The sequence below is a fragment of the Equus caballus genome, chromosome 21 (assembly GCF_041296265.1).
Source record: "Equus caballus isolate H_3958 breed thoroughbred chromosome 21, TB-T2T, whole genome shotgun sequence".
Classification (NCBI taxonomy): domain Eukaryota; kingdom Metazoa; phylum Chordata; class Mammalia; order Perissodactyla; family Equidae; genus Equus; species Equus caballus.
The window spans coordinates 17,108,382-17,135,929 of record NC_091704.1 but is presented as its reverse complement, the minus strand read 5'-3'; the positions used below and the strand labels follow the sequence as shown (position 1 = coordinate 17,135,929).

Below are 27,548 nucleotides of genomic sequence, written 5' to 3'. Positions count from 1 at the left end.
GCTCACAGCCGTGTCTCTAATTGCCTGGCACACAGCAGGTGCTCAGTCAACACCTGTGGCTTGACTAATTGCTTCCTCATGGAACCCACAACTCACCATTTCTCTGCCTGGATGGCCAACCTCATTTTACAAACTCCTGCTCATACCTCAAAGCCCCATTTATAATGTCCCCTCCTTAGGAAGTCTTCCAATGCCCACTCTGGGTTCCTCTAGTCTCCATCCCTTCCACGGCCCAGCTCCGAGTCACAGGACTGGAGGGGTTCATGGGGCTGGGAGTGCCCTGGTCTGGCTTCTCTCCCTCGGTATCACTGCACACAGGTTCGGGGCGGGGAGGCAGGGGGAAGTTGGGAATATTAAATATCCCCACCCACCCGTGGTCTTCCTCTCCTCTCTGACGACATGAAAGAAACTACCTGAAGCAGGAAAAGGCTTGTCGTTTATTTTATTAGAAAATAAAGTGTTTATTCAAAGAACATAAAAGTCCAAGGACCTGTGTGGGCGCTGGCGTGAGCAGGAGTGAATCTCAGGCCCAGCCAGGCTGGCCGTGGGCGCCTCTCCAGGGAGGCGGGGCGTCGGCGGAGTCAGGGGCCCCAGGGTCCGCAGAGGGCAGGGAGCTGTGGGCGAGCACCAGGACACAGCGCAGAGCAGCCGCCAGGGCCTCTGTGGGCTCAGCAGCTCACCAGGTACATCCCTGTGGGGCGGGGCAGTGAGGGGAGCGGGTCCCATGCCCCTCCCTGGGGTCCCCCAACTCTCCTCACATCACCCCTGACTCACTGTTCCCACAGCCCCAGGCCCGGGTGGCCCCTTGTGAGGGCAGGAGAATGGGGTGGGGGTGGGGTGGCAGTGGGGCTTCTTGTTCCCCCCAGGGGACAGCCCCTCCTGATCCTCCCAGTGGGGCCCTGACCACCCCTCCCCACCCGTGCCCCCCATCCTGGGTCTCCAGGCCCCAACACTGCCTCTCCTGCCCAAGCACCCCAAATGCCTCCCCCGCCGCAGCCCGCAGGAGCACAGGGCGGCGCTCAGGCCCGGCGTGGCCACAGGGCGGGCAAATACCTGTGGCGAACCTCCTCTTTACCAGCGACATGCGGTAGCCGCTGCCCACCAGCTCCAGGTCCACGCCCGACAGAGTGGCCCCCTCACTGGTGAACTGAGCGGCCACGGGGCTGGGTGTGCTGGGCCCCGAGCATGGCTCCCAGCTGGCAGACAGGCAGCCAGAGCCTGGGGAAGCCTGAGGTCAGTGGGGCCCATCCCCCAGCTCTGGTCCCGCTGTGACCTGGGCTCCTCCTCCACCTGACACCCAAGCCTGTTGATCTGTGGCCTCTGTACCCCCGCACCCTTTTCCTTTGGTCCCATGGGGCTGTGCGTGATTTGCAAAGAGGTCCTGCCTCAGGGTCTTTGCACCTGCCTGCCCCCAGCATGCCCTGTCCCCCAATGTTGTCAGAGCCCTGTCAAGCCCGTCTGGATGCCCACACTGCCCCACTCCTGGTACATCCCCAATTCTCCCTCAGTGTATATAAGCTCCTCCACCTGAGCCCTCAGCACAACCCTAACTCACCCCCTGCCTCGGACACATCTGGAAGCTTCCATAGGAGTCGCTTCTCCTCCAGGTTCCTGGCATCAAGAGAAGCTTGGTCAGGTCTCCCCTGGAGAGAACACTGGGAGCCCGGGGTCCCAGCTCCATCACCTCTTGGCTACACGACCTGAGCAAACCAGGTCCCCCCCCTTGCCTCAGTTTCGCCATCTGTGAAATGGGGGTGGGTTAAGGCACAGCTGGCACTTGAGGGACCTGCACCCTCGAAGCATCTTTAGGTGATGCCTTTGGACCTATAAGTCTGCCTTCGTGGCAGGTTCTGCCCTTTGCACAAAACAAGGGGAATGGTGCACTGGGAGGAAGAGCCGCGGCCGCGAGCCCCGGGTGGGAGGCAGCCCTGGGCAGCCTGAGCCAGCGCCCAGCCTCCTAGGCCTCAGCCCCCGTAGGGGAGGGACCACTAAGGGCCCGCAGGCAGAGCGTGTGCCACACGCGGGACACCCTGGAGCTCTCGGTGCGGGACATTCTCATTGTCAGGAACAGCACCCTCGCGTAAGCCGTGAGAGCTCGGGGCGGGCAGGCCTAGGGCAGACCCCAGCTGCTGCTCCAAGGGGCCCTGGCCGCACTGCCGAGCCTCCCTTGGCCTCCCGCACACCCTCACCAAGTGGCGGCCGGCTGCAGGCGCACGTTGGTCACCGGCTCCCCCACAGGCAGCAGGATCTGGACGTTGGTGAGCGGCGTGGGCACGGCCGTGGCTCCAGGCCGGTAGCTGTACTCCACCGAGACCTGAGTGAGGGCCGCCCCGCACTGCCAGTGCGCGCTCAGCTGCAGGGGCACGGCCTGCGGCCCCGGGCGCGAGAACTGGGGGGCGAGAACGGGGGGAGCACGCGGCTAGCGCCATGCCGTCCCGCCACGGGCACTATTCCACACCGCGACCCGGGCTCGCCGCCCTGCAGCCGACCGAACTCTGCCCCGCAGTCACCGCCCCCAGGGCCCTTCCCCTGCTCCGCCCGGCGGCGCTGCCGTTCACAGCCTGCATCGCCCCGCGTTTCCGGCAGACAGCAGGGCGGGGCCTCCCCTAACAAGGGCCCGCGGCCCCGCGCCGGGCAGGGTGGGCACGACGGCGCCCTCGCAGGAGGCGGCCCGGCCCCCACAGCCACCTCCCTGCCCGGCCGCCTGCCGCCCCCAGCCGCCCCCAGCCGCCCCCAGCCGCCCCCAGCCGCCCCCAGCCGCCCCCAGCCGCCCCCAGCCGCCCCCAGCCGCCGGCCTCTCCCTGCTGCGGCTCGCCCCGCCCCCCCCGCCCCCCCGCTCCTCCGCCCCGCCTCCGCCCCCCCGCGCCTCCGCCCCGCCCCGCCCTCCCGCCCCGCCCCCGCCCCTCCACCCCGCCCCGCCTCGGCTCCTCCACCCCGCCCCGGCCCCGCCTCCGCCCCGCCCCCCCGCCCCCCCCCGCCCCCCCGCCCCGCCCCCCGCTCCTCCGCCCCCGCCCCGCCCCCCGCTCCTCCGCCCCGCCCCCGCCTCTGCCCCGCCCCCGCTCCTCCACCCCGCCCCGCCTCGGCTCCTCCACCCCGCCCCGCCCCGCCTCCGCCCCGCCCCCCCGCCCCCCCGCCCCCCCCCGCCCCCCCCGCTCCTCCGCCCCGCCCCGCCCCCGCTCCTCCGCCCCGCCCCCGCCTCTGCCCCGCCCCCGCTCCTCCACTCCGCCCCGCCTCGGCTCCTCCACCCCGCCCCGCCCCGCCTCTGCCCCGCCCCGGCCGGCCGGGCCCACTCGGAATCCCACCTGGTATCGTAGGAGCACCACATTGTAGTAGGAGGCAGCCGGGTTCTGCTCTGCCTGGCGCTGCAGGGCGTCCGTCAGAGCCGCCATGTTGAGCCAGAAGTCTTTGGTCTCAGGGTCGCTCTGGGAGGGGTCACTGCAGAGACCAGAAATCATTCACTCCAACCCTCAGGAGATGCTTTCCCAGGGCCCCCAGCAGCCGGCTACCCCAGGGGCTTCCTAAGGATGTGGATTCCCACGCTTGGGCCCAGCAAAGCATGACCCCGGAGAAGGGACAGGGTGGGGAGCAAAGGAGGGAAGGGAAGGAAGGTTCAGAGAGGAAGAGCGACTTGTCCAGGGCTACACAGCAAATCCCAAAAAGCAGAGCAGGAATTCAGAGCTGGGGAGCTCCTAGCCTCCACCAGTTTCTGGGACCCTCTGCCCCTGCCTCTCTTCCTCCCGCTGTACCTGAAGAGCAGCTCAGCATTGGGCTGGAAGTGCTCAATGCGGGTCGTGTGCACGAGGCGGAAGCTGAGGACCGGCGGGGGTGGGGTCCCACTGAACACACGCACGATGCCGGCAGGGAAGGTCATGGTCAGCTCCCCAGTTACCCGAGCCAGGCAGCTGGGGTGGGTGTGAGGGGACGGAGTGTTGGCTCAGGGCTCTGCCTGGCACCTCAGCCTACCCTTTCTCGCAGCTCCACTGCAGCCTGTGGCTCCCCAGCCCCTCAGAAGCAGCAAGGTCATGACCATGCCCAACACCCTCATCCCCAACCTCCTCCCCTTGCTTCCCTGGCTGGACAGCAATCCAGGCACCAGGAAAAATCCACACTGGCTGAAGGAGGCAGGAACTCCTCCTTCCCTAGTTCTCTTTTCCCCTAGGCCACCAGGAAACTCAAAGCAAAACATTTAGTCTTGCAACTGTCCTCAACTTGGGTTTCATGTCTAATACTCTCCTCCTCTTTGTGGTTTGATTTTAAGGTCTTTGCTGCTGGGTGCCACCCCCAGATGATCCGTGGCCCCTCAATTCACCCCTAACCTGCCCCCTCCATGGGTCTGCCCTGTGGTCTTGCTCCCTTCAGTTCAATGCCCACAGGGACCTGAGAGGAGTTCCTCTAAACTGTGACAACGATGCCTAGCCCTGCTCACATGCACTCCATGGCTCCCACTGCCCTTGGGGCAGGGACCTGGTTGCTCTGCTCAGTATTCGAGGCCCTCCCACGGGAAAGGAGGTCATGAAGCACACCGAAAGGTTGCTCCTGGTGGAACCCAGACGCATAGCCCTCCGGGAGCTCTGTCTGCCCTGTCACTGTCTGCACCATCCCCCTTTACTGCGTACCTGGGGCTGTGGCCCCGGAAGTAGGCGTGGACATACTCGGTGAAGGCAGTGGCCACGGGCAGGGCATCCTGGGAGCCCAGGACCACAGGGCTTGGGCCCCGGGAGACTCCTGGGTGTGGTGGGGAGGAAATGGGGGACAGACAGATGGCGTGAGCACAAGGATGAGGCCCCGGAACCCGCCCTCTGCCAAGGGGGCCTCCGTCATACCTCTCAGCCACCCACCCACAGCAGAAAGGGGAAACCGAGCCCTGAGAGGGTCACGCACCGTGGCCTGTCTGGGAGGAGAAGCTGGGCCGTTCTGGAACTGTGCTGGGGGCCGAGGAGCCCAGTGGCGAGGGGCTGAGGGACCGAGACTGGAAGGGAAGGAGACAGACTGGGCTGTGAAGCCCCCAGGAGCAGCGCTGATGCTGGCCCGGGGCAACCCCAGCCCGGCTCCTGCCACGCCCCACACCCTACCAGGTCCCCGCTGCTGCGCGCGAGGGGGCAGGACACCTTCCTGGAGCGGGCTCTCCGGGGTGGCGCTGCCAGGCCGTCCCTGGCTGTGAGCTCGCCAGGCGCAGGCATCAGGTCTGGGGAGTGAGCGTGAGAACAGACGTGGCTGAGACACTGCCCTGTGCCTCCTGAGCCTCCCCAGGGGAGGGACTCAGCCAAAAGCTGGGAGTTGGGCTTATTTTTGGGAGACCTCCTGCTGGTCTGAAGTCCTGGGGCTTCAGAGGTGTCAGACAGGACCGCAGATGCCATCCACAACCCTGAACCGCCCAGACACCAGACTGGTGGCCCAATGAGGGGTGAGCTCCCTGTCCCTGGAGGTATGCAAGCAAGGATTGGATGCTTCGGAGGCAGGCATGCTACAGGGCAATTTGGCAGAGGGTTTTTATCCAGTATCAGGCAATTTTGTGACCTTCATGCTCTGAGAGTATGAGCGTGGCCTCCTACCCGGGCCCATGTCTGAGTCTCACTCTTCTAAGTTAACTAATCGTGGTGTAACACCCAAGACCCGCCCGCTCCGCTTCCCTGGGTCCTCTGCTCTGCCCCATCCACCTCCGCGGGCTCACCCACCTCCGTGCCACCTACAGGCCAGGCTGTGCTGCCCTCCGGCCAGGGCCTCCCAACAGCCCAGCTGACACTCGGGGTCCCTTCTGCAGGGGGGCTGCTGTGTGTGTGAAGGTGGGGAGCAGCATCCCTGGCCTCCCCCCACCAGAGGCCAGTAGCACCGCCCTGCCCCCCTCAGTGAGGACAATCTAGTATCAGTGGTGATGTTGCCAAGTGTCCCCTGGGGGGCAGAATCGGCCCAGCTGAGAATCCCTGTTCTTTTTTAAATTTTATTATTATTTTTTAATCTTTTTTTTTTTTTTTTTGAGGAAGACTGGCCCTGAGCTAACATCTGTGCCCATCTTCCTCTACTTTATATGTGGGACTCCTACCACAGCATGGCGTGCCAAGCGGTGCCATGTCCGCACCCGGGATCCGAACCGGCGAATCCCGGGCCGCCGAAGCCGAACGTGCGCACTTAACGGCTGTACCACCGGGTCGGCCCCGAGAATCCCTGTTCTACAGTGAAGCTCAACGACTCGACTTGTCCACACTCGTGGTCTACACTCACTCCCCCTGAACCTCCCTTGACCTGGCTCCAGCCGGGGTTTTCTTTAACCATGGAGAGCGCCAAGCACCCTGTCACCAGCGCTGGGATCTCGTGGTCACAGCCCACGTTCCCTCTGCCTCAGGCCCCAGGAGCCCACTGCCCCGCCCGGCCGCTCCCCCACGCCGCGCTGGGCCCTCTCCTCTCCCCTCAGCTCTGATGACCTCCTCATGCAGCTGCCCATGGGGGCCTCAGCCTGGCCTCCCGGAACTCGGTGTCCACGGTCCACGTGACAGGGAAAGGCCCTGCCTCGACATGCCCCCCCAGCTTCTTCCTCCCTACCCTCCCTGTCCCTCCCGGGTCCTGCCAGCTGCCCTTGGGCTGTGCACCCTGATTCCTCTGTGCTCTCACCCCGAATCTGTCTTTCCCCACAGTGACCCCATCGCCACCTGCCTAGACTCACCTCCCTGGGCTCCAGCTCCTGCCCTCACCCCCATGCCGGCAGAAGGCACGGGCAACCTGAGCCAGGGCCCCTCAGCTGCTCACAGCTCTCCCTCCCATGGCTCCTACCTTGCTGGGGGTAAGACACATCTCTCCCAGGGACGACCAGGCCCTGCTGACAGCCCGTCACCTTCTCCCTCTCATCACTCTGTTCTAGCCACACAGGTCACCTGGCAGTTCCTCAAGCCTGGTCCCACCCCAGGGCCTTTGCATGGGCTGTGCCCTCTTCTGGGAACATCCTCATCTCCATCAAATCTCAGCTCAGATGTCCCTTCCTTAGAGAGGCCCCACCTTTCCAAGTCCTCGCCCAGAACCTGTCACCTCCTGCCTTGTTCAATATCCCTCTCATTATTGTCCCTTCGAGGGTCGGGGTTTCTGCCACCTCAGTCCCTGCTGAGTGCCCCAGTTGGGGCGCTGGTCACAGCAGGCTCTCAATCCTCCCCCCAGGGCTCGGATAACTCGGGCGCTGGACTCACCTCCTCCGGCCACAGCCTCCAGCCCCCAGGGGCCCGGGGATGGCGCGAGGGGCTGGGGCGAGTCCGACGGTTGCACGGGCCGTGTCCCCCTCGACTCCGGGGGCGGCGCCCTACAGCCAGCAGGGCTCTGCGGGGTGCCCGGGCAGGGGGCCCAGGAATCCGGGGAGGGGCCGGGCGCCGCGTGGGACGGCGAGTCCAGGCCGGAGTCCTCCACGTTCTCGGGCGACGAGGACGAGAAAGGCGAGGGGCTGGAGGTGAAGCCGAGGCTGCTGGAGCCTGGAGGAGAGCGGGCGGCCAGCTCCAGACCCCGCCCACACGCAACCCCCCGCCTCCGAGGCCACGCCCACGCCGAGGGAGGGCCCGCCCCCAGCCGCGCCCTCTGGTCGCCTGCATCTCCGCCGACACCGCCCATCCACCCACAGCCACCCCCGCTCCCACAAGGCCCCGCCCAGCCTCACACCGACCCGTCTACCTTCCCACTGACCCCCAAAGCAAAGGACTCCCCATCCTCCCTCCAGCCTGGCCCGGCCGCCTGCCCTTGCAAGGCCCCACCCATTCTCCCGTTGGCCACGCCCACGCCCCCAGCCCCTACCTCCTTCACCTGTAAAATCTTCGTGGTCAAAGGCCGCCTCTAGGGGCGGCCCAAAGAGGTTCTTGGAAACTTGCTCGTCCGACTGCAGCTTCTCTGCACAGCTGGGGCCGGAGGGGACGAGAGGGGAGAGTCCCGTTGTTTCCAGGCCTCCTCCCACCTCAGGGCCTTTGCACACGCTGCTCTAGGTCTGGAGCTCGGCCCTCTCGGCTCTCCCTGTGGCCACCTCCTGCCCCTGTTCAAATCTCCCCCTGAAAAGCTCTCTACCACTGCCCCAACTAAAGTTGCCCAGCCCTGTCCTTCCTCACATCGCCTGCTTTAGCTTTTCACAGCACTCAGAAGGGTTGGTATCCTCGAACTTGCTATTCTTAAAATCTGAGCCACCAGAACGCGACTCTGGGAAGGGGTCTTGGTCACGTGGCCCCAGAGCCCAGAACAGCACAAGTACATAGCAGGTGCTCCCCAATGCCACCGCACGGTGACTAAGGGCTCAGTCCCCCAGGGCGAGGGAAGGGGCGGCAGAGGCGGGCAGGCAGCAGGGCAGGCGGAGGGGGGAAGGGACGGCTGCCACCTGGCCTCGCGTGAGCCCATGGCCCACCCCACGGAGCCCACCTGCCAGTCCTCGGGGCGGATCGAGGCCTCTGTGGTTTCCCAGCAGCGTCACCTACGAGAGACACCCCTGAGCCTTCCCGCCGCCCCGCCTGTGGGGCCCCCGCTGCACAGGCCGCCCGGCCAGCTGCTCGAGGTGACCGACCAGGCAGAGGGGGGCTCAAACCCGAGGCAGCCTGCCCCCAGGCTGGGCTTCGTTCTTGGCCCCAACTGCCCCTTTCAGCTCCCCTTTAATGTTCATAATGACCCCATTTTACAGAATAGGAGACTGAGGGTCCGAGCGGGTCGGCAGCCTGCCCCAAGTCACGGAGCAGAGCTGGGATTTGACGCCACACCCACACTCCAGGCCCCGCCCCTCCTCCGCCTGCTCCTCCCCAGACTGAAGGCCCCTTAACAGGCTACTCACGTGAGGAGTGGCGTTTCATGGTGCCCTGTGGACAAAGAGGGGACATCAGGCCGGCGCGTCCACCCCGCCCAGCCCTACCTGGAGCGCCCCTCGCCCGCCTCACCCCTGGGCCGGGAGGGAGGATGAGGCTGCCCGCCGTGGCCCGGAGCTGCGCGGTGGCCGCCTCGGGGCTGCAGGCCGGCGCCCGGGCCGGGACCGGCTTGATGTGCACGTAGAACTTGCGGGGCTCGTCGTCGTCGAAGTCGGAGTCGCTGGACGAGCAGCGGGAGGGCTCGGCTGTGCCTGCGCTGCGGTCAAGGGCCAAGCAGATGCCAGCCCGGGGCTCCTACTGGGAGGCCCTCAATGGACCACATCCCCTCCCGCTCAAACCCTTCAAGGCCCTGCACAGTCCCACCCCTCCCCTCTGGCCCCCTCGGCCCTGACACCATGTTTTTCAACCCCAACTCCCACTCCCACCCAAGGCTTTGCACAAGCACACCCTGCCCGAACTAGTGAACTCCTGTCCAGCTGCTAAACTCTAACACTGGTGCCCTCTCCTCCAGGAAGCCCTCTTGGCTCCCCCTCTGGGGTATCCCAGCTGCTCTCTCTCCCTCTTTCCCAACCCAGGCCCCATGTGGGAAGGATCTGCATTTGGATCTGCTTCATCCACACTGGAGGCTCCCCCATGGTGTACACAGAGTGGCTAATGGTGGAGGGAATCACTGTGGACAGAGCTTTGTCCTTGCTGTGCCAACAACTGCCCCCAGGGGGCGCCAGGATATTGTTCTGGGTCACATCAGGCCGGACAGTGAAACCTTCTTCGTCCACCTCTGCACACGTCTGGGGGGACAAGGCGGTAGTCAGGCTTCCAGGCTGAGCCTCCCCCATCCCACGCTGCCACGTGCCCCCGGGGCCCTGACTCTGACTGAAAACCAGCCCAATGGCAATAATGCCCTTCCCCGGGCCGGGGGTTCCTGGGGTACAGACCATGCCCCTGCCCGTGCTGCGGGGCGGGATTGAGGCCAAGTGGGGACGTCAGTCCTCCCACGTGGTCCACGGGAGGTTACAGCCAAGAAGGGATGTGACCCAGGCCCTGGCCCCCTGGAGCTGGGGCGGTGGGGGCTGACCCCTCCCGCTGGCAGCCCCACCGGCCTCCCCCCGCACTCACCCCTGACCCGGGCTCCAGGGCGTCTCTGGGGATGGAGAGACAGATGTTGGTGTTGGCTTGCCCACCTCACCTGGCCCCTTCCTCAGCCCTGACACTGGCCATGGCCCCTGGGGGTGGCCCCTGCTGCGACATTGCCCTGAGCTAGCCCTGCAGGCAGTGGGACCCTGGAGCTCGCTTGGGCGGGGGCAGTGAATCTGGAGTTGGTGAGCAGGGGGTGTTCTCAAACAGCTTGGACGGGGAGGACCCCTGGAGCTAGTCTGAATGGCTGTCCTGAGAAGGTAGGGAACGCAGGGGCGAGGCTTGGCAGGGGAATTATGGGGCTAGCCTCGGCAAAGAGAAGCATCCTGGGCTAGCCAGGGCAGGGGTCATCCTGATGCTGTCTGGGAAAGGCAGCCCCTGGTCTAGCCTTGGCAAAAGGAAGAATTCTGGACTAGCTCGGACAGTGGTACTATTGAGCTAGCCTGGGACAGAGGTACTCCTGGGCTACCCTAAGCAGGGGACTTCTGGGCTAGCCTGGGCAGGGGGGGTCCCGGGCTAGCCTGGGCTGGGGCCGGGCGGGGGCTTCTCACGCAGCTGCAGGTGGCTCCCGCTCGCGCCGGCTCAGTCCCGGGAGGCGAAAGGCCTTGGCGGCCCGCAGCCGCTTCATGGCTGAGGACAGAGGGGGCGCTGAGCCGGGCGCCCTCGTGCTCAGGCCGCCCCCCGCCCACCGCCGCGCAGCCTGGGCGGCCGGCCCAGACGTACTTGCCTTCCTGCAGGGCTGCTGTGCTGTACGCCTCGAAGTCCAGGGGGCCTGGGACAGATGAGACGGGGCGGCTCAGCCGGGGCAGGCCGGCCGGGAGGGGCAGCGTGCACCCCTGGCCGCTGGACAGCGTCTGCTGCGCAAGCCCAGATGCCAAACCAGCCCCTGGGATGGGCCTGAGGGGCACAGGCCAAGGGTTCTGGCCCCGGCCAGGTGGTGCCACCTGGGGATGGACTAAAATGGGTGATGCCTGAGTCGCTTCCAGGCATTCCAGCATTTCTGGGTGGAAGCTGGGTGGGTCAGGGGCTGGACCACGAGTCTGTGCACTGGGCTGCGCCTCAAGTGCCAGGGTGAGGAGCTGGGACTCTCTCCTAAGGGCAATGGGGAGCCATGGAAGGTGATCTGGAGCCCGAGGAGCACGAGAGAGGAGGCCCACACAAGGAGAGGTGGCCTGAGCCGGGGCTGAACTATAGAGACAGGAGAGAGAAAGGACAGACTTCGGTGGTTGACTAGACTTGGGGATATAAGCCACGTGCTAGCATTTAATGAGTGCCTACTATGTGCCAGGCACACACTTTGCCCTTTACCTGCATCAAATGACTGAATGTTCACAACACCATTAGGTGGGGATCATTATCACCCCTACTTTACAGATCAGGAACCTAGGGCTCAGAGAAGTCAAGACAGATGTCCAAGGTCACACAGTGAGAGATGAAGAAAAGACACAAACCGAGATGTGACCCCAAACTTGTTCTCAACTCTTCCCAGACCCTGCACGTAGGCCTTTTCAAATGGGCCATCTGCTCAACAACCCTCAATGGCTCCCTTGGGCCATCGGGGTAGAGCCAGAACAGCTGAGCCTGGCATTCAAGGCCCTTCTGGTATCTGGTTGCAAGAGATTCACACACAAGATCAGGCATCAGACCCTCTTCCTGTTGGGCTGTGGAGTTAGATCTGCCATCAGCCCATTTTCCTGATGATGAGACCGAGGCCCAGCGAGGTTGACTCTCCTGCCTCCTGAGTCCTGTGCCCTCCCTGCAGCCAGGCCCGCAGCCCGACCTCACCAGCTCCTGGCTCACCAGGCTTCTCGCGGCCCGTGCCCTTGCTCTCCGCGAACTTGCGCAGCAGCATCTCCACGCTGACGTTCTCTATGTTCTGCTTAAACTCCTCGTGCACCTGGGTGGGGGCGGCCGGTGTGACCAGGCGAGGCTGGGCCCCCTTGCCCAGCAGCCCGGGCCCATCCCGCGCGCCCGCTCACCTGCCCGATCTGCACGTGGGTATTCTCCACCGAGTGGGCGTAGGAGCCCAGCAGCGCCTTCATGTGCCGCAGGTGCGTCTCCTCCAGGGCTTGGAAGCGCTAAGGCAGGAGGGGAGGGGCAGACAGGAAAGTGGAGGCCGGGAGGAGTGGCCATGTGACCCAGCCTGACCAATCAGAACGTTCCAACCTCCTGTCATCAGTGATAGGTTTGGGGAAAAGCCAATGAGAGTCTGCCCTGTGACTTTTGCTGGAACTATGGGAAAACAGACACTTTCACACCCTGAGTCAATGAGTTGGTGGGATGTATGTGGGGGCCAATGGGGGCCACTTTGCTGCACACATACACATATAAACACACACCCAGGAGGGCATGTCTGCTTGGGAGTGAAGCCCCCCCAGGGAGGAAAACAGACTTGAAAAGCAGAGAGGCACAACTTCCTGCCAACACCATTTAAGCACCTGGATCCAGCCATGCCTGAAGCTCTCCTCTCAAACTTTTCAGTTCCCTGAGCCTATAATCTTCCTTGTCAGCTTGAATGAAGGTTTTTATCACTTGCAAAATCAGGAGGGAAAAAGCTGATTCCTAATCCTGAGATTGCAATCTGCTTTTCATACATTCGGGTGGACAGAGACCCAGAGAGTTGCAATGCCTTGCTAAAGGTTGCACAGCTGGTGAGGAATGGAGGCTGGACCAGAATCCAGGCCTTTTAGCCACCAAGAAATGTCAGGAGACTCTAAGCTTCTCAACCCTGCCCTGTCTTGTTCAAAAACCTCATCAATAATAATAGAAATAATAACATAATAATACCTTATAGAGTGATTTCTATGCACGGCATACTAGTCTGAAAACTTTCCATATAGTGACATTAAATCTTCACAGCAGCGATGAGGCAGGTGCTGTTACTGTCCCCATTTTACAGACAGGGAAACCGAGGCACAAAAATTATTTGGCTTTTGAAATAATGACAGCGTCAACAACAGAACGACAGCCAACCGGCTCTCGGGTTCTACCGCTTTAGGCCTGTGATTCTAAGCCTCCTGGGGGTCGAGCGTTCCGGAGGCCACAGCGTGCTGGGCCCAGGAACGCGTCGCTCTCCGAGGTCCGGACGCCCGGTCTTACCAGAGCCGAGTCCAGCATCTTCTGCTCAAAGTCGGCGCGGGCCGAATTGTACTTTTCCACCGAGCGCCGCAGGCTCTCCGCCGCCTTCTTGGTCTTGGTCTCGGCCTAGGAGGCGAAGGACGCGGCGGCGTCGGGAGGGGACACTCGGGGCGGTTCCGCGTGGCCGCAGCTCCCGGCAGGGAGACTCCTTGGGGCGCCCGGGTGTGGTGGACACACGCGGGGTCAATGTCCATCGCTCTGTGACACATTTTCCCGCCCCCACCAGGCAGCCCCGCTGCCGCTCGGCCGACTCCGGGGACCCTGCGGCCACGGGCCCACCTTGTCCATCTCCTTCTGGTTGGTGCTCTCCCTCCGCAGCCGCTCCTGGTCCATGCAGCGGTTCAGGTAGTTCTCGCGGGACTTGGGCAGGAGCTGGCTGACGCCCGCGAGGACCTGCACGGCATCCAGCGTGCCCACGGCTTCCTCCTTGCACTGCAGGGGCGGCCAGCGGGGCGGTGGGTGCCGAGCGCACCTCGGGGGCACCCTGCGAAACTCCCAGCCTCCCAAACGCTCTGTGCGAGTCCAAGAGGACTTTTTCTGAGGATTCTATCATTTTCAAAATTTTTAACTTTTTAAACATAAGCCTTTTTATATTTACACATAACTCATATTTCAGAAAGTTTTCAGTTTTGACCTCCCGCAGCTGATCCCCAGCCTCCCAGGCCCTGCCTAGGAGCCCCCATCATGCCTTGAAAACTTCTCCAGAAATCACCGTCCGTACACAGTCAAATGTCCCGGTCCGCCCCTTCTTTATGACCAGCGACAGCAGCCCCTGCTGCTTAACTCGCACCTAATAGTCCGCTCCCAATACAGTTGCGTATCAGCCCGCAGAAAACTTCACTGTCCCCCAACTTTAAAAAAAATTGCGGCTAAATACACATAACATAAAATTTACCATCTTAACCATTTTAAGCCTACAGTTCAGTGGCATTAAGTACTACCAACTCCCTTTGTTAATGAGGTTAAAAATCGAAGGCTCTCAGGCTCTGGAAATGCAAAGCATCTATGACTCTAGAATTATAAGCTTCGAACATCTTGGGATCCTGAGAGTCTAAGGCTCAAACCTTCCAAGATTCTAGGTTTGCAAGAGGCCAGAAATGTCAAATAACAAGATCTGTAGCTCAAGATCAGGGGTCAGCAAACTTTTTCTGTAAAGGGACAGACAGTAACTGTGTTGGGCTTGTCACACTCGACTCACTGCAGCTTGAAAACAGCCACAGACAACATGGTCTCAAAGCGACGTGGCCATGAAACGTGGAAATTAGCAAAAGAACCTTAACCAAACTGGAGCCGGGAAGGCCTGCAGGGGGAGCTCTCACCCCTCAGACACCATCAATTACAGCAAACAGGAAGAGAGGGACTTACCCTCAGACAGGAAGTACAACTACTTTACTACTGAAGGAAGACTTCTCTCCCCACCTGGCAACAGCCCAGCCAATGAGAAACGCCACAGCCCAGCCATGAGAAACGCCACAGCTCAACGAATGAGAAGCCGTTGCCCGTGAACTGTCACTTTCTCCCAGTGAACTTTGCTTTAGAGCATCCCTTCCCCGCTCTCCCCTTTTCTCTAAAAAGCAGCTCCCCTCCTTTCTTCCTGGATTTGCCTGTGGTTCACCACAGCATGCACAGCCAGAATTGCAATTCTTTTGGCTATTAGTGAATAAACTCATTGTGAGATAAAATAGCTAAATTTGCTTTCTAAACTGACAGAACCAATAAAAGTTTATTTACTGGCTCTGAAATCTGAGTGTCACATAATTTTCACGTGTCATGAAATCACCTTTTGATATTTTCCCCAACCATTTAAAAATGTAAAAAGCATTCTTCGCCCTGGGGCTGTACAAACATGGGCGGCAGGCTGCATCCATCCGGCCCTCGGGCTGTAGTTTGCAGACCCCTGGTCTACAGTTTTGAGAGTCTGAAACTCAGCACTGCTCAGGTCTGTGAGATTGCGGGTTTGATGCTGTGGACTTAACCGAATTCTCAGAGGCACAGGGGCCGGAGGTCCTGAGGCCCCATGAGGCCTGGGATCCCGAGAGCCATGGGCAGCCCCCATCGGCCGGCACAGTGGCACACACCTTCTTGTGAGCCTTGAGCTGTTCCTCCCCGTAGCGGAGCACGTCCTTGATGAGGTCCTGCAGCTTCCGCGTCAGCTCCAGATGGCAGAGCGCCAGCTTGTCCGAGGAGACACGGAAGACCTCCCAGAGTGGGGCGAAGGTCCTGGAAACAGGTGGAGTTGTACCCAAGGCCCAGCAGGCTCAACCCCCCGGGGCCAGACAGCTCAGCCGGCATTGGCTCAGGTACCTACTGGGCCCTGTTAAGCGTGGACACATATTATCTCATTTAATCCCTGTTGCAACCACACGAGGCAGGCCTATGACAGAGAGGGAAACTGAGGCACGGAGGCTCCATAACTCACCCAAGGCCTCTCAGCAAATGAACATCAGAGCTGGGATGTAAATCCAGGCCCTGAGGCCCTGGAGTCCTCACTGGACTACAGGACTCACCTGCTACTCGTGGGCAGCTAAGACCCAACCCGCCCAAACCAAGTTTGAGGGGCTTTCCCACCTCAGCAGGAGGGGCTGCCTTCCCTCCCTGCTGCCTCCATTGCTGCCTGACAGAATCTTTGCCCCACAGCAGCCACAGGGAACTTTGCAAAATACCAGTGGAACCACATCACATCCTTGTCTGAAAGTCACCTGTGTGTTGGGCCCCGTGGCCCCGTCCACCTTCATCCCACCCCCTATCCCCTACCCCCCATCTCCACCTTGTCCAGGCCCTGCCGTTGTGCCAGCCTCTTGACTCGTCCTTGAACATGCCAAGTGCATTACTGCCTCAGGGCCTTTGCACTGGCTGAGCCGCCTGAGTGGGTCTCTGTCCCTTGGACACCCGTGGCTGACTCCTTGTCATCATTAAGGTCTCAACTCACAAAGCAGGGCCCCTCACAGAGGAAGCCCGGTCTCTCCTGCTCCTCTTCCCTTCCTGGCACGTGCACCCCAGGAAGGATTTTGCTCATGTGTGGTTAACATCTGTCTTACCACACACACCAGATGTACACAGCATAAAAGTGACCAGGGGTTTTATCTGTTGTAATTGGCACTGGGCCTCTGGTGCCTAGATCGGTGCCTGGCCCACAGTACATGCTCAGTAAATATTCGTTCAATGAATGAATGAACGAATGAGTTTTGAGAGAACGGACGAGATGCGGTCCTCTGTCCAGCTAGCCCCGTAAGTAGAAGGACGGCCCCTGTTCTACACATTGCATCTGAGGAGATGTCCCCCCCGGCACATGCTCCCGACGCCCCAGGGTCCCACCACGGCCTACTCACCCCATGGGGGTCCCGTTGCTGGCCAGCTTGGAAAGCTTTGCCATCGCCTTCGAGTAGGTCTCCTCGATGGTGGCCCTGGGTAGGACGACGGGAAAAGATGGGGAAGGCTCCGGGCAACCTTGGAAGAGGCCCCACCCCCCTGGGCCTCAGTTTCTCCATCTCAAACGTCTGAGCAGTGGCTCTCAGGGAGGATGGTACAGTCCTCAGGCAGGGGGCGGCGTTTTAGAAACGCATGGGAGAGGTTTTCATCCTTAAGCAATGCATTCACTAACGGCGGTCGCGGCAGCAGGTGGAATATTTTTTGAGCACATATTATCAATACTTCATATGCTCTGTCTCATCTAATTGCAGGAGACAAACCCATATTTCCTTTCTCCTTCTGGACAGACACTGCTAAATGCTGACCGCGCGCGGTTTCCTCCTGACTAACAGAACCTCAGTTTTGTTTGGGGCGGCAATGTGCCAGTTACAGCCGATCACCCACGAGGGCACTTTTTGGGAGAGGTGCCCATGGGGTACCACGGGTAACAGCGGATGGACCCAGGTGCTCCAGGCCCACGACAGAAAGCGTGGCCCCGTCCTGTACGGCTCGGCCGGCCCGCCTGACAGCCACAAAGAGAAAAAGCTGGCGATGAACACGCGGACCGCCCAGAAGGAACGGGTCTCCAGCAACCGGGTGCTGGGCAGCAGAGGCTGTCTTGCAATTTGAGTTTATCATGTTTTCTGGGGCACGGACATCGGAGCATGTATTTACATGCTGAAATGTAGATTATTTCATCACACACGTGTTTTATCATCCTCAGGGCACGAGATCGAGTTTTCAAAATTCCCTCGTAAGTGGGTCATGGTATGGTCTCTTTAGCAGGAGGCGTTAGAAACCCGGGGAGTGTTGCTTACAGGGGGCCTGAGGCCGACAGTGCTGAGAACCGCTGGTTTCCCGCAGCCCGCGGGGATCCCGACCGACCGGGCAGGGCGTGGCCAGGGCAGGGCCGTGAGGGGGCGTGGCTGCAGGGTTGTGGGCGTGGCCGTGACATGGGCGGGGCAGGGGAGGGAGGGCGGGGCCAGGGCAGGGCAGTGGGGGCAGGGCTGTGGGCGGGGCCTGACGTGGGCGGGGCAGGGGAAGGAGGGCGGGGCCAGGGCAGGGCCGCGGGGTGGGTGGGGCACGGGGACCTCACCTCTCCCGGATGAAGTCGGCCAGCTCCTTGGTGGAGACGGGTCCCTGCTTCATGCTTTGGTACAAGACGTCAAAGCCATGGTTCTTCTCGCCCTGCAGGGGATGGGGGTGGAGATTGAGGAAGGGGGTGGAGACGGCATCACAGTCGCCGAGCAACAGGGGCGTGGACAGGAGTCAACCAGCAGAAGTCCATCCCCTTGGCTGTAGTGGTTAGTTCAGGCCTAAGCCAATCAACCCGTTGCATTTCCCCCTGGTCACAAGGATTGGTTCATGGGCTATAAGTTGGTCGAATCAGAAAGAAGCTTGGAATTTTTGTCCCATAGTTGAGGGAGAGACGTTCTCTTTCGCTGGTTGTCTCACTGTGTCTATCTTTGTGTCTCCATCTTTCTCTCTCTCTTTCTCTCTGCCTCTTTTTTTCTGCCTCAATCAGTCTCTTCCCCTGTGTTTCTCTGTCTGCATCTTTCCTTAAAAGAGGAATTATGTGGGCACAGGAACTATTGGAAGCCAAGTGGAACCATGAACTTTGGAAAGAAGCTGAACCCGAGAGAGTCTGAATAAAAAAACGGTGTTGAGTCGGGTTGCTGGATCAAACTAACCCTGGAAGCATCACTATCCCACAACTTTTCAACTTTTGTGAGTTGCTGTAACCCCGGTTATTTAACTAACTGTAGTTGTGTTTTCTGTTCTCTTCAACATGGAAACGCCCTCTCTGAGATCCCCAGAGTAGGGTCTGGGTCTGACACCTCTCTCATGACCAGCAATGTCCAGGACAGGGTAGAGCACAGGAAGGCCATTTGAGTTCGTTGACTAAGTGAACAAATGGGTTAATCTGCTGTTACCTGGTGCTGGTGGGAACAGAGCCGCTACCGGGTGCCTGCTGCTGCCTCACAAACCCTCTTTCCTCCCAGTTCTGGCGTCAGCACTGCGATCCACGCAAGTCACCGGCCCTCTGTGAACCTTTAGTGGCTCCTGGTTAGGACGGGGGCAGGGAGTCATCTACCTCTCCCATGGGGATGAAGGAAACACCAAGACGAGCCGCATCATGGTCCCACGGGCACCTCAAATTTTTGCTAACTCACGGTGTTAGTTAACATTGCCTTTAAATTCACCCATGTTTCTTCTCTACATACATTGATTCAAAAGGGCCACTCCTACCACTATTCCAAATGGAAAGCGGCCCCCGCGCCACCGGGAGGGCACAAACAAGGCACCAGCTCTGTTTTGACGCCGGCCAGGTCCCGTCCCCAGGGAAGACCAGCCGCGGGCAGGGCGCGAGGCCCACACTTAGGGCTGACGGCGGCGGCTCCGGAGGGAGGCGATGCGCTGAGTCCCGCCCGGGCCCCGGGGCGGCCCCGCAGCTCCAGCAGGCCCTCTGCACCGGCCGTTTCCTCCCTCCTTCTCCAGCTGCGGGTCCCCCTCCGGGACGGGGACGCCCGAAGGCGACAGTCAGAGGTCCCCGTCAGAGAATAGTTTTCCCCGCCGTCTGCGAGTTTCCCTCACGCCACTTGGCCTTTGCAAAGGACCTAGCCCAGGGCCTGTCCTTGCTAACGGGACAATCCCAGGGAACTCTCGCTTTTACGCAAAAAGACGAACAGCGCAAACGGCGCTCAGCGTGTGGGCCCGGCCCCCGCGAGGCGAGGCGGCGGCGGCGGCCACCCGGCTTGGAGCCGCGTCCCGAGCGGCTGGGCTTTTTCTCGCTTTATTTAGGCGGGTGATGTTTTGGGTCTGAGAAGGCTCAAAACTTTTGTCCCATATAAATGAGTGGTAACTGCTTCTTCACTTTCCCCGTTGGCTTGGGAAGGGTCTCCGCAGTGCTCCTCTCAGACAGCGGCGACCTGCGTCCAGGGAGCCCCGGAACCGTCTTGCTGCACCAATGGAGCAACCGCAGCAAGATCGCGCAGACCCAGGACAGCATCAAGCCCACACCTCCCCACAGTCGCTCATTCTAGAACCATCAATGGCTCCCGACTGCCCACCAGCTGCTGAAATGCATAGTCCTTCGTCTGGAGATGCCTTCCCCCCTCATCTCGCGGCTTCCTCTTGGCCTCACCAGCAACACAGTAAACAGTGCGAAGGCTGTGCCCTCCCGGCGCCCGCGGCTGCCAGCCCGCACCGCTGCCCACCCATCCAAACCCGGCCAGCTCCCAAGGGTGACTGCCAGGCCCGCCTCCTTCAGGAACCTTCTCAGACCCTCCTCACACCCCACTTCCCTGAGTGTCCACTGTCCATCCCGCCAGCGCCCCAGGAATATATTTTTTCTCTTCTCAAGTCTAGTGCTGTACTTCCACGGTTCCACTGCCAAATCCTCCTTCTATGCACTGGGTCACTTTAGGCCAGTGACTTCACCTCTCTGGGCCTCGGTTACCTCATCTGACAAATGGGGACAATGACAGCGCCCAACTCCCATGGGTCTTGGCGAGATGAGGCCGGGGCGGGGCCGGACACAGGGCCTCTTGCACAGCAAACAGCCCACAGCCCCACGCCCTGCCCAGGGGATCCTCGGGGGAGGCCGCACCAGGCACCGCCGCCCAGGCCAGCATCTGGGGCTGACTTGGAGCCAAACGCTGGCCCGTTTCCCAGGCCTGGCAAAGCCCCCAGCAGTGTCTGCCTCCCTCGGGCTGGGCTGGCAGCCGAGGGTCCTGGGAGGGGCTGTCTCTGGCCTGTGTCTCCTATCGGAACCTCTGGACTCCAGTCTCGCCCCCACACCAGCCCCGAGGGATCATTCTAACACAGCCTGATCAGGTCTCTCTCCCTCTCACACTTCCCCCATGGCTCCCCAGTGCCCTCTATGCCTCCAGCCCTGCCTTGACCCAACAGGACTGGGGCATCCCTGTTTGGCTTGATCTTTCCTGATGAGCCTCTCTCAGGCCAGACAGGGCCCCAGCGTCATCCAGCAAAGACCCACCAATGCAAACAATAGATTAAAAGAAACAGATATTCCAGGGGCACTCTCTGAGTCCCGGGGAGGTGAGAGTGTCTCTGCCTTCCCAGATGGGGAAACTGAGGCCTTGAGATGCAAAGTCATCCCAGCAGAGCCCAGTTCAAATCCCACTGTGCACCAGGCTATCTTTGGCTGGGGGCGGCCTGGGGGTGGCTGCTATTTTCTCTTTGCTGATCTGAATTTGCTGCATCGAGCTTGCATGCCTCATGCAATTAAAAAGAATTTAAAATAAATGTAGGTGCCTCATGCCATTAAAAGAAACTTAAAATAAATGTAGGTGCTGCTGTCAGGGTTCCAAAATGTGGGCGATGAATGATCCTCAAATGGTCAACCCCCTTACACATAGGCACCAACAGAGGCTCAGAGAGGGGCAGCCCCTCATCGGGGTCACACAGCCATTCAGAGGCAAAGCCTGGGACCCTGACCCTTGGGGAGGAGGTGGAGATCAGGCCCTCCAAAGGTGGGAAGGGGTGCGGCCCCTTTAAGAAAGCAAGTGCCAGTAAGAGGAGCCCCAGCTGGGGAGGGAGACGGCCTGTTGCCAGGGGCAACCAGTTGCCTAGCAACGGGCTTCCTCTCGCAAGCTCAGGGCCTGCAACTGAGGAAGGGGCTTTCTGCCCTGGTCCTTCCCTGACTCTCCTGGTCACACATCCTCTGTGGCTCCCCATTAGCCTGGCCCTGAAGGAGGAGTCCTTGTTCCCTCAACTAGCCACCGAGTGTCACACCTCCAGGCCTCTGCCCAGGCTGTTCCCCTGCCTGGAATGGCTCTCTGCCATCCCTGAACATGGCAGCCTTCGAAGCCGGGCTCCTCCTCTGGGCCCTAAGGCTGGCTCCAGGCTGACTCTGCAGGCAGGGCTGGCGGGGTCTGGCTGGCACTGTGTCCCCCCAACTGGGGGCCTCCTTGGGGTCAGGGCTGGGAGGGAGCCCCAGCATCTCGCAGAGGTGGCTGCGCGTGGGCTGGTGGTGGCAGGGGGAGAGGGAGGGGAGGAATGAGAACAAGGCCCCCTCCCTGGGTGCCCTGGGGTCACAGCATGCGGTCCCCCGCCTGGGGGCAGAGGGGCAGGGGCCCCCAGAGACGGAGTCAAGAAAACCCCCAACTCTCCGGGGACGTGGCAGACGTGGGAATTCCCAGCCGGAATGAGCCGGATCCCGGAGGTCCCGCCCAGCCCTGACTGCACTCTCTTGCCTGCAGCTTCAGGTGAGAGAGTCCTCCGGACCTCAGGTCCCTGTTGTTCAAGGTGTGACTTGCCCAAGGTCACAAGGCCTGTGCGGTCTGGGGGTGTAGACTCAAACCCAGCCTGACTCTTCGCACTTTAACTTCTACGCCCTGCAGACCCTCCACCTGCCCAAGACTCTGCCCACAAGCCACCAGCTTCCCCCATTTCCATAAAAGCCTCCACAGCTCTGCCAGGAACCCCCATCAAAATAAGAGTGGGTCTTACTTACCCAAAAATGCTCCCCAAAATACGACATCCCGATGGCCTCTGTGGAGACCCCTGCAGGCTTCTGTCTAGTGCCTGGTGCCTGTCCAGAGAGAGAGGCAAGTTTGAGCTGCAGAGTAACGGCCAGCTGAGAGCCTGAGGAGGGGAAATTCCAACTGTCCTCTCTGTGGAGGAGGGAGAGAAAGGATGGAGGAAGAACCAAAAGCCCCAAGTGTAGAAGTATGCCAGGGCCTCTGAGATGATTCAGCCCCAGGCCTCGCCTCCAAGTAGCCCCCAGTCTAGGGGGACAGAGCTGGATACAGATGCCCCTAGTCCAGTGGGGTCAAAGCTGGACTAGGTGGAGGGATAGGGGCTGGGAGAGCCCAGACTAGAGGAAGGGGCATGGGAGTTTGGGTTTTTAAGTATGAATAGGAGTTCACTTGGTGGTGGGGGGTGTTTACTGGATGAGCTCTTGCCCGGGCAGAAAAGCTCTGGGCCATCTCATGTATGAGTCCCACCCCTCAGAGGGGAAGCCACTTGCCAAGGTCAGACAGCCAGGAAGTGACTTGTACTCTGGGCCAGCTGAGTCCAGACCTGAGCACTCAGCTCCACGCTGGGCAGCTCCTGCGGGAACAGGGTCTGGTGAGAGATGGACACTGGGCCAGTGGTAGGCCACATTGGGGGTCGGGGCCCCTCAGGGTGTCTGAATCCCTCCACAACAGTGCCTGCCTCATGCACACTCCTGGGATGGAGAGCTCACCCCTCACCATGGTGACCCAGCTGACACCCAACCCTGCTCCCCAGAAGCCAGTGTTCACCTGGTGTCTGAGTCACTGTCCAGCTCTGTGCCTCAGTTTCCCCATCTGCAAAACAAGACAGAACACCTCGAAGGGGTCTTGCTGGGGCACCCCAGGCCGCCATGCAGAGAGGGCTGGGCTGAGCCACCCAGGGAGGGAGGGACACTCAGTGTCCTTGGCGTGCTCTGGAGGCTGGCTCGTCACCGTCACTGGAGCCCCAGGCCTCATCCATAATTCATGATCCCTCGGGCAGCTCAGCAGCAGCTGGGAGCCCAGGGCGCAGAGGCAGCCGGGATGGGATGGCGAGCGCAGGCCGGGAAAGCTCCCTGGGCCTCATCGGGAAAAGACTGAGCAAGGACCTTGGACAAGGCTGCTGGAACTGAGCCTCAGTTTACCTAATCTTGAAAGTGAGTTTAATTTGACCCATTATCCTCTGGCCCCTAGTCCCTTGACTTCTATGAGTCACCCGGCACCCACCACGTGACCACTCTGGGCAGGACAATGCGAGGCTCCCTGAGCTGATTCAGCCCTGGGCCTGGTCCCTGAGGAGCCCCCAGTCTAGTGGAACAGTGCTGGACACAGACACCCCATGGTCCTGCAGGGTCAGGGCAGGGTCACATGGAGAAACAAGGACTGGAGGAGCCTGGACTGAAGTAGGGGACATGGGAGCTGGGGATTTAAAGTATGAATAGGAGTTCACCAAGCAAAATATTATTTGACTCATCCAACATTCCCCACCATCACCCGCTGCTGGGTGGTGCCGGGGCCCCTGAGCGACTTCAGGCCCCAGCACAGCCCCTGAGGAAACCCAGTCTGGAGGGGAGCATGCTGGGCCCACATCCTGAGGGGGAGAACCCGAAATTCCATCTCATTTCTCAGTCTCTGGCCACGACCTAGACCCTGAGCATCTCCACACCCCTCAGAGCTGCCCTGGCCCATGTGGGACCGCCTGCCCCACGCGGCCACTTAATTTTAAACCAAGTGAACTCAAAGACAATTAGCGCCCAGCCCCTCAGCTGTGCCAGCCTTGCTTCCGGGGCGCAGCAGCGCATGGGGCTGGGGGCCGTCCTGCTGCACAGCACAGATGCAGAAAGTCCCGCCACAGGGCGCTGCTCTGGAGGACCCTGGGGGCCCAGACACCAGGACTCACCACTGTGCTCCCGGCTCCAGTGGCCCGCCCCTCCCCCACGGAGCCAGGCTGGGCGCTGCGCCCCCTGCCCGGGCAGAGACCCAGCCCCACTTTACAGAGGAGCACACTGAGGCCCAGAGAGGTCACTCACGGTCCCCGGCTCACCGTCATTGTGTCCCTGGCCTGTCTGCCAAAGAACTCCTGTTTGAACCATGACATGTGGCCCCGGGTCTCCATGTCTCCTCTGCCGCCCGCACCCCACCCCACAACTCAGAGCCGTCCCGGGGGCGCAGGGTGGCCCGCACAGCCAGGCCCGGCCCAGGAAGTGACACCTGCTGTTTCTCCTGAAACCTGGGCCCGGCAGAGAGGCCTCCCTCCTGCCACTGAGGGGTGAGGAGGGGCAAGGGGGCCTCCCGGGAGCTCGAACTCACCAGACAGGGCAGCGAGCGCCGTCGGACGCGGCGGGCACAGGAGAGAGCCACACGGCCTGCCACTTCCGTCAGCACGAGCGCGGCCCCTGTGCTGGGGGACAGGAAGCTCAGCCCGCCCCGCCCACCGCCCAACAGCCACCTCGCCTCCCCCAGACCGGCACCCCTGGCACCTCCCTGGAGCTGCGAGGGCCGTGGGCAAACAGAGGCCCCTGATGTGAGGCCCGCAGCCTGGGGCTATTAGTACCAAACAAATGACAATCGTGACAACAATTGTGAAATCATAGCACCCACAAACTGAGTGCAACCCTGGGCTAAGCTTTCCACATCTCGTCATCCCAAGGTGGACCAATGATGCCTGCTTCACAGAGGTGAAACCAAGACTCAGAGAGGGGAGTCCACTTGCCCGAGGTTGCACAGCCTGTGAACGGCAGCACCGACACTCCCACCCGGGGCTGCATTAGGATGCTCATGGACCCGAGGCACTTTTGCTTCAGGCCCCTTCCTCCATTAAAAAAAGAAATTTAACTATATTTACAACGGCACTGGCACAAAGGTGAACATGTTTATATCATATATTAACATGTTTTCTTTGACCCCAAAGCTCATGTGTTTCCTTCTGATTTTAAAAGAAGTTAAAATATCTTCATAGACCCCTAAAAGTACTATACCCGAGACACCGTGGTCACCGCATCTGATGGAGAAGTCAGCCTGCTCAGGCCCAGGTCTCCTGGCCTCTGCAGCACCAGGGCAAAGCCCAGAGATGAACAGGGACTTGCCCAAGGTCACACAGCAGGTTCTTGACTGACCTGGATGCCCCCATCCTCTGGGTGCTGGAAGCAGGGAACAGAGTCCTCCCGAGGGTGTCTGACATGAGCCCCGGGCAGTGCCTGGAGATCCTGCCTCCCAAGCACCCATTCCCAGAAACCCAGGGCTCTGAGCCAGGTTGAGTGGTCGAGCAGGCCCGGGAACAGATACAACAGGACAGGAACCGCCAAAGAAGGCAGGGCTCGTTCGTTCGTGCTCCTGGCCAGGCGTCCGGAGCCCCTGACCTCCTGCTGGGCGACCTTGGGCAACCCCTGACCTCTCTGGACCTCCAGGGGCCGGTGAAACAGGATCTGACCTTTTGCTGCCCCCGGACTCCAGTTTGCGCACAGTAGGGCCAGTTTGGGGGGTTTTCTGTCTTTTCAGGAACCGGGCGCTTGGCCTGTGCAGGTGCTGCGAAGTTTCCATGAGCAGCTCCGTCCTGTGTTTCCTGCACTCTCGCCTGGACACCAGGGCCGGGACCCTTTGCACTGTCTGCCTTGATTCTCACCACAGCACCTTGAGGCAGGGTCTCATCCCAGCCATCACCCCAACAGGGAAACTGGGGCACAGGCTCCACTTACACAGCAACTGGGCAGTCAAGCAGGCACCTGAGCTCAAGCCCAGGAATTTTCAGTCCTCCCCACTGGGCCCCTCCCTCTTCATTGCTTCATTGGCAAACACCTACTGAGCACCAACTGTGTACCTGACTGCCCGCCTCTGAAGGCACAGCAGGCAACACCCTTGCAGACTCCAGCTGTGTACCCGTTTATGATCACCAATACTGTAATTAGGGTTATAATGACCACATCTGCCTTTACAGCACTCCCCCTCCCACAGTCAGCTCCGAGCTCCCAAGGGGGATTCAGCCCATTTTGCGGAAGAACAGGCCAAGGCGCAGGGGGCCAAACCACACGCAGGGGGCCGGCTTTGAAGCTGGGGGTGTCTGCCGCCCAGCCCAGGGCTGCCCTGAGCCCACCACAGGGACAAGCTCCAAGGGGCAGGGCACGGGCTGGCCGGGCACCTCCCGCCTCCTCCCACCCAGGACCCTGCTCAGGAACCGGCTCGCCCCTGGCGTGGGTGACGGTATGCGGGTCAGGGCGTGCCCTGGGTAGTCGCGCCGCTGCGACCAGGGTGGCGGGGCCCCTGTTCTCACAATGGCAGCTTGGCAGTATGCTTTACTGTCTGGCAGAGCAGCCCTTCTAGCAAGGCCAGCGTGTGACTGACCAGCAACCCATTTTGCAGTGCAGGAAACTGAGGGTCAGAGGCCAGCAAGGCATATGGGGGGCTCCAAATCCATTTCTCTCTCACCCCCAAACCAGTGACATCTTAAGCAAAAGGGTGGAGTCAGACATGGTCAAAAGATGGGGTGGGTGGGTTCCAGAATCTGTGGGATACAGGCTCTGCGCCCCAACCCCACTTTCAAAGGAGGGAACCGAGGCTCAGGGAGGTGCTGTCACCTGCCCAAGGTCACCAGTGAGGCAGGTCCACTCGAAGCCACCTCCTGGTCCCCACTGCGGCTGGGGCAGGCGACTCTCAGGATCCAAGGCAGATGGAGGGGCCGCCCACCCTCCAACCCTCCTCCACACCCCACTGGCAGTCAGCCTGCAAGATCCTAATTTACCTCAATTTATTTTAATCCCAGGGAACAGATGCTCACTGCCCACCCCCCACTGAGGCAGGGACCACCCCCAAGTCCATGATCCAGGCCCTTCCAGACCTGGCCTGGCCAGTCCCTGCCAGGCAAGGGACCCACGCTGACCCCCTCCTCAGAATTCCAACCTTGGGGTCCCTGCAGAGGGTGCCAGTGAAATGCACCCCCATCCTTGTGGAGGGGGCTGGGATAGGACAGTCTAGAGGAGGGGTCAGGGGACCCCCAGCTCCCTCACCAGGCCTCGATTGGGGTTTATAGTGGAGAAAACGGGAAGAGGGTTCCTCATCTTGGTCCCCTGGGGTCTGCAGGCCAGAGATGGGAGCAGAAAAATTGGAGGTGGTCTCCACTGCGACTGTCCTGGGTCCCAGGCTGGAGAGGGAGCGGCGCCCCCATCTTTGCAGCCCTGACCTCAGACCCAGGTTTAGGCTTAGAATAAACGGATTTGGGGAGGGGTCTCGCGTCTTAGGCGGCCCCTGCACGCTCTGGTTCCAGGTCAGGAGACGGGAGAATTGGGGAGGGGTCCCTATCTCGCTCCGCGGACCCCCGATTATCACCAGGGAGGCGGTCGGGGCGCCCGCCGCGCAGCCCCCACCTCCTATTCGCCATCCCTACCGCCCCGCCGCGCCTTTGCCCCCCGAGGCCACCAGGGCTGTCGGGCGCGGTGTGCACGGGGGGCTCCGGGGCCAGGGGGTTTCGGGGGAGTCCCGGAGACCGCACTCACCTCCCGAGCTCGGGCCGAGCCCCGTGCCCGCCGCCACCTGCGACTCAGACGCTGACACCGGAGCCCGCCCCGCC

General features: G+C 61.2%; 1 protein-coding gene across 15 annotated transcripts; it reads right to left on the bottom strand.

The window, feature by feature from the left end:
* Positions 1-425: 425 nt before the first annotated feature.
* Positions 426-27,548, bottom strand: FCHO1 (FCH and mu domain containing endocytic adaptor 1). 15 transcript variants are annotated; one of them, XM_070246586.1, is made up of 30 exons: positions 27,475-27,520; positions 24,299-24,384; positions 22,760-22,804; positions 22,483-22,565; positions 21,967-22,044; positions 18,422-18,551; positions 17,584-17,675; positions 16,409-16,483; positions 15,158-15,299; positions 13,359-13,511; positions 13,041-13,145; positions 11,921-12,019; positions 11,742-11,838; positions 10,669-10,713; positions 10,493-10,571; positions 9,924-9,948; positions 9,538-9,595; positions 8,777-9,058; positions 8,374-8,425; positions 7,765-7,865; positions 7,173-7,448; positions 5,073-5,185; positions 4,882-4,969; positions 4,617-4,725; positions 3,747-3,902; positions 3,303-3,435; positions 2,190-2,389; positions 1,556-1,611; positions 1,054-1,218; positions 426-691 (listed from the first exon to the last, which is right to left on the bottom strand). In XM_070246586.1, the coding sequence occupies exons 7-30, from the start codon at positions 17,634-17,636 to the stop codon at positions 669-671; spliced, it is 2,685 nt and encodes an 894-aa protein (XP_070102687.1). In that variant the 5' UTR covers positions 17,637-17,675; positions 18,422-18,551; positions 21,967-22,044; positions 22,483-22,565; positions 22,760-22,804; positions 24,299-24,384; positions 27,475-27,520; the 3' UTR covers positions 426-668. The 15 variants fall into 15 exon arrangements, with proteins under 15 accessions (XP_070102687.1, XP_070102685.1, XP_070102688.1 ...); XM_070246584.1 differs by lacking the exon at positions 18,422-18,551; XM_070246587.1 differs by lacking the exon at positions 24,299-24,384.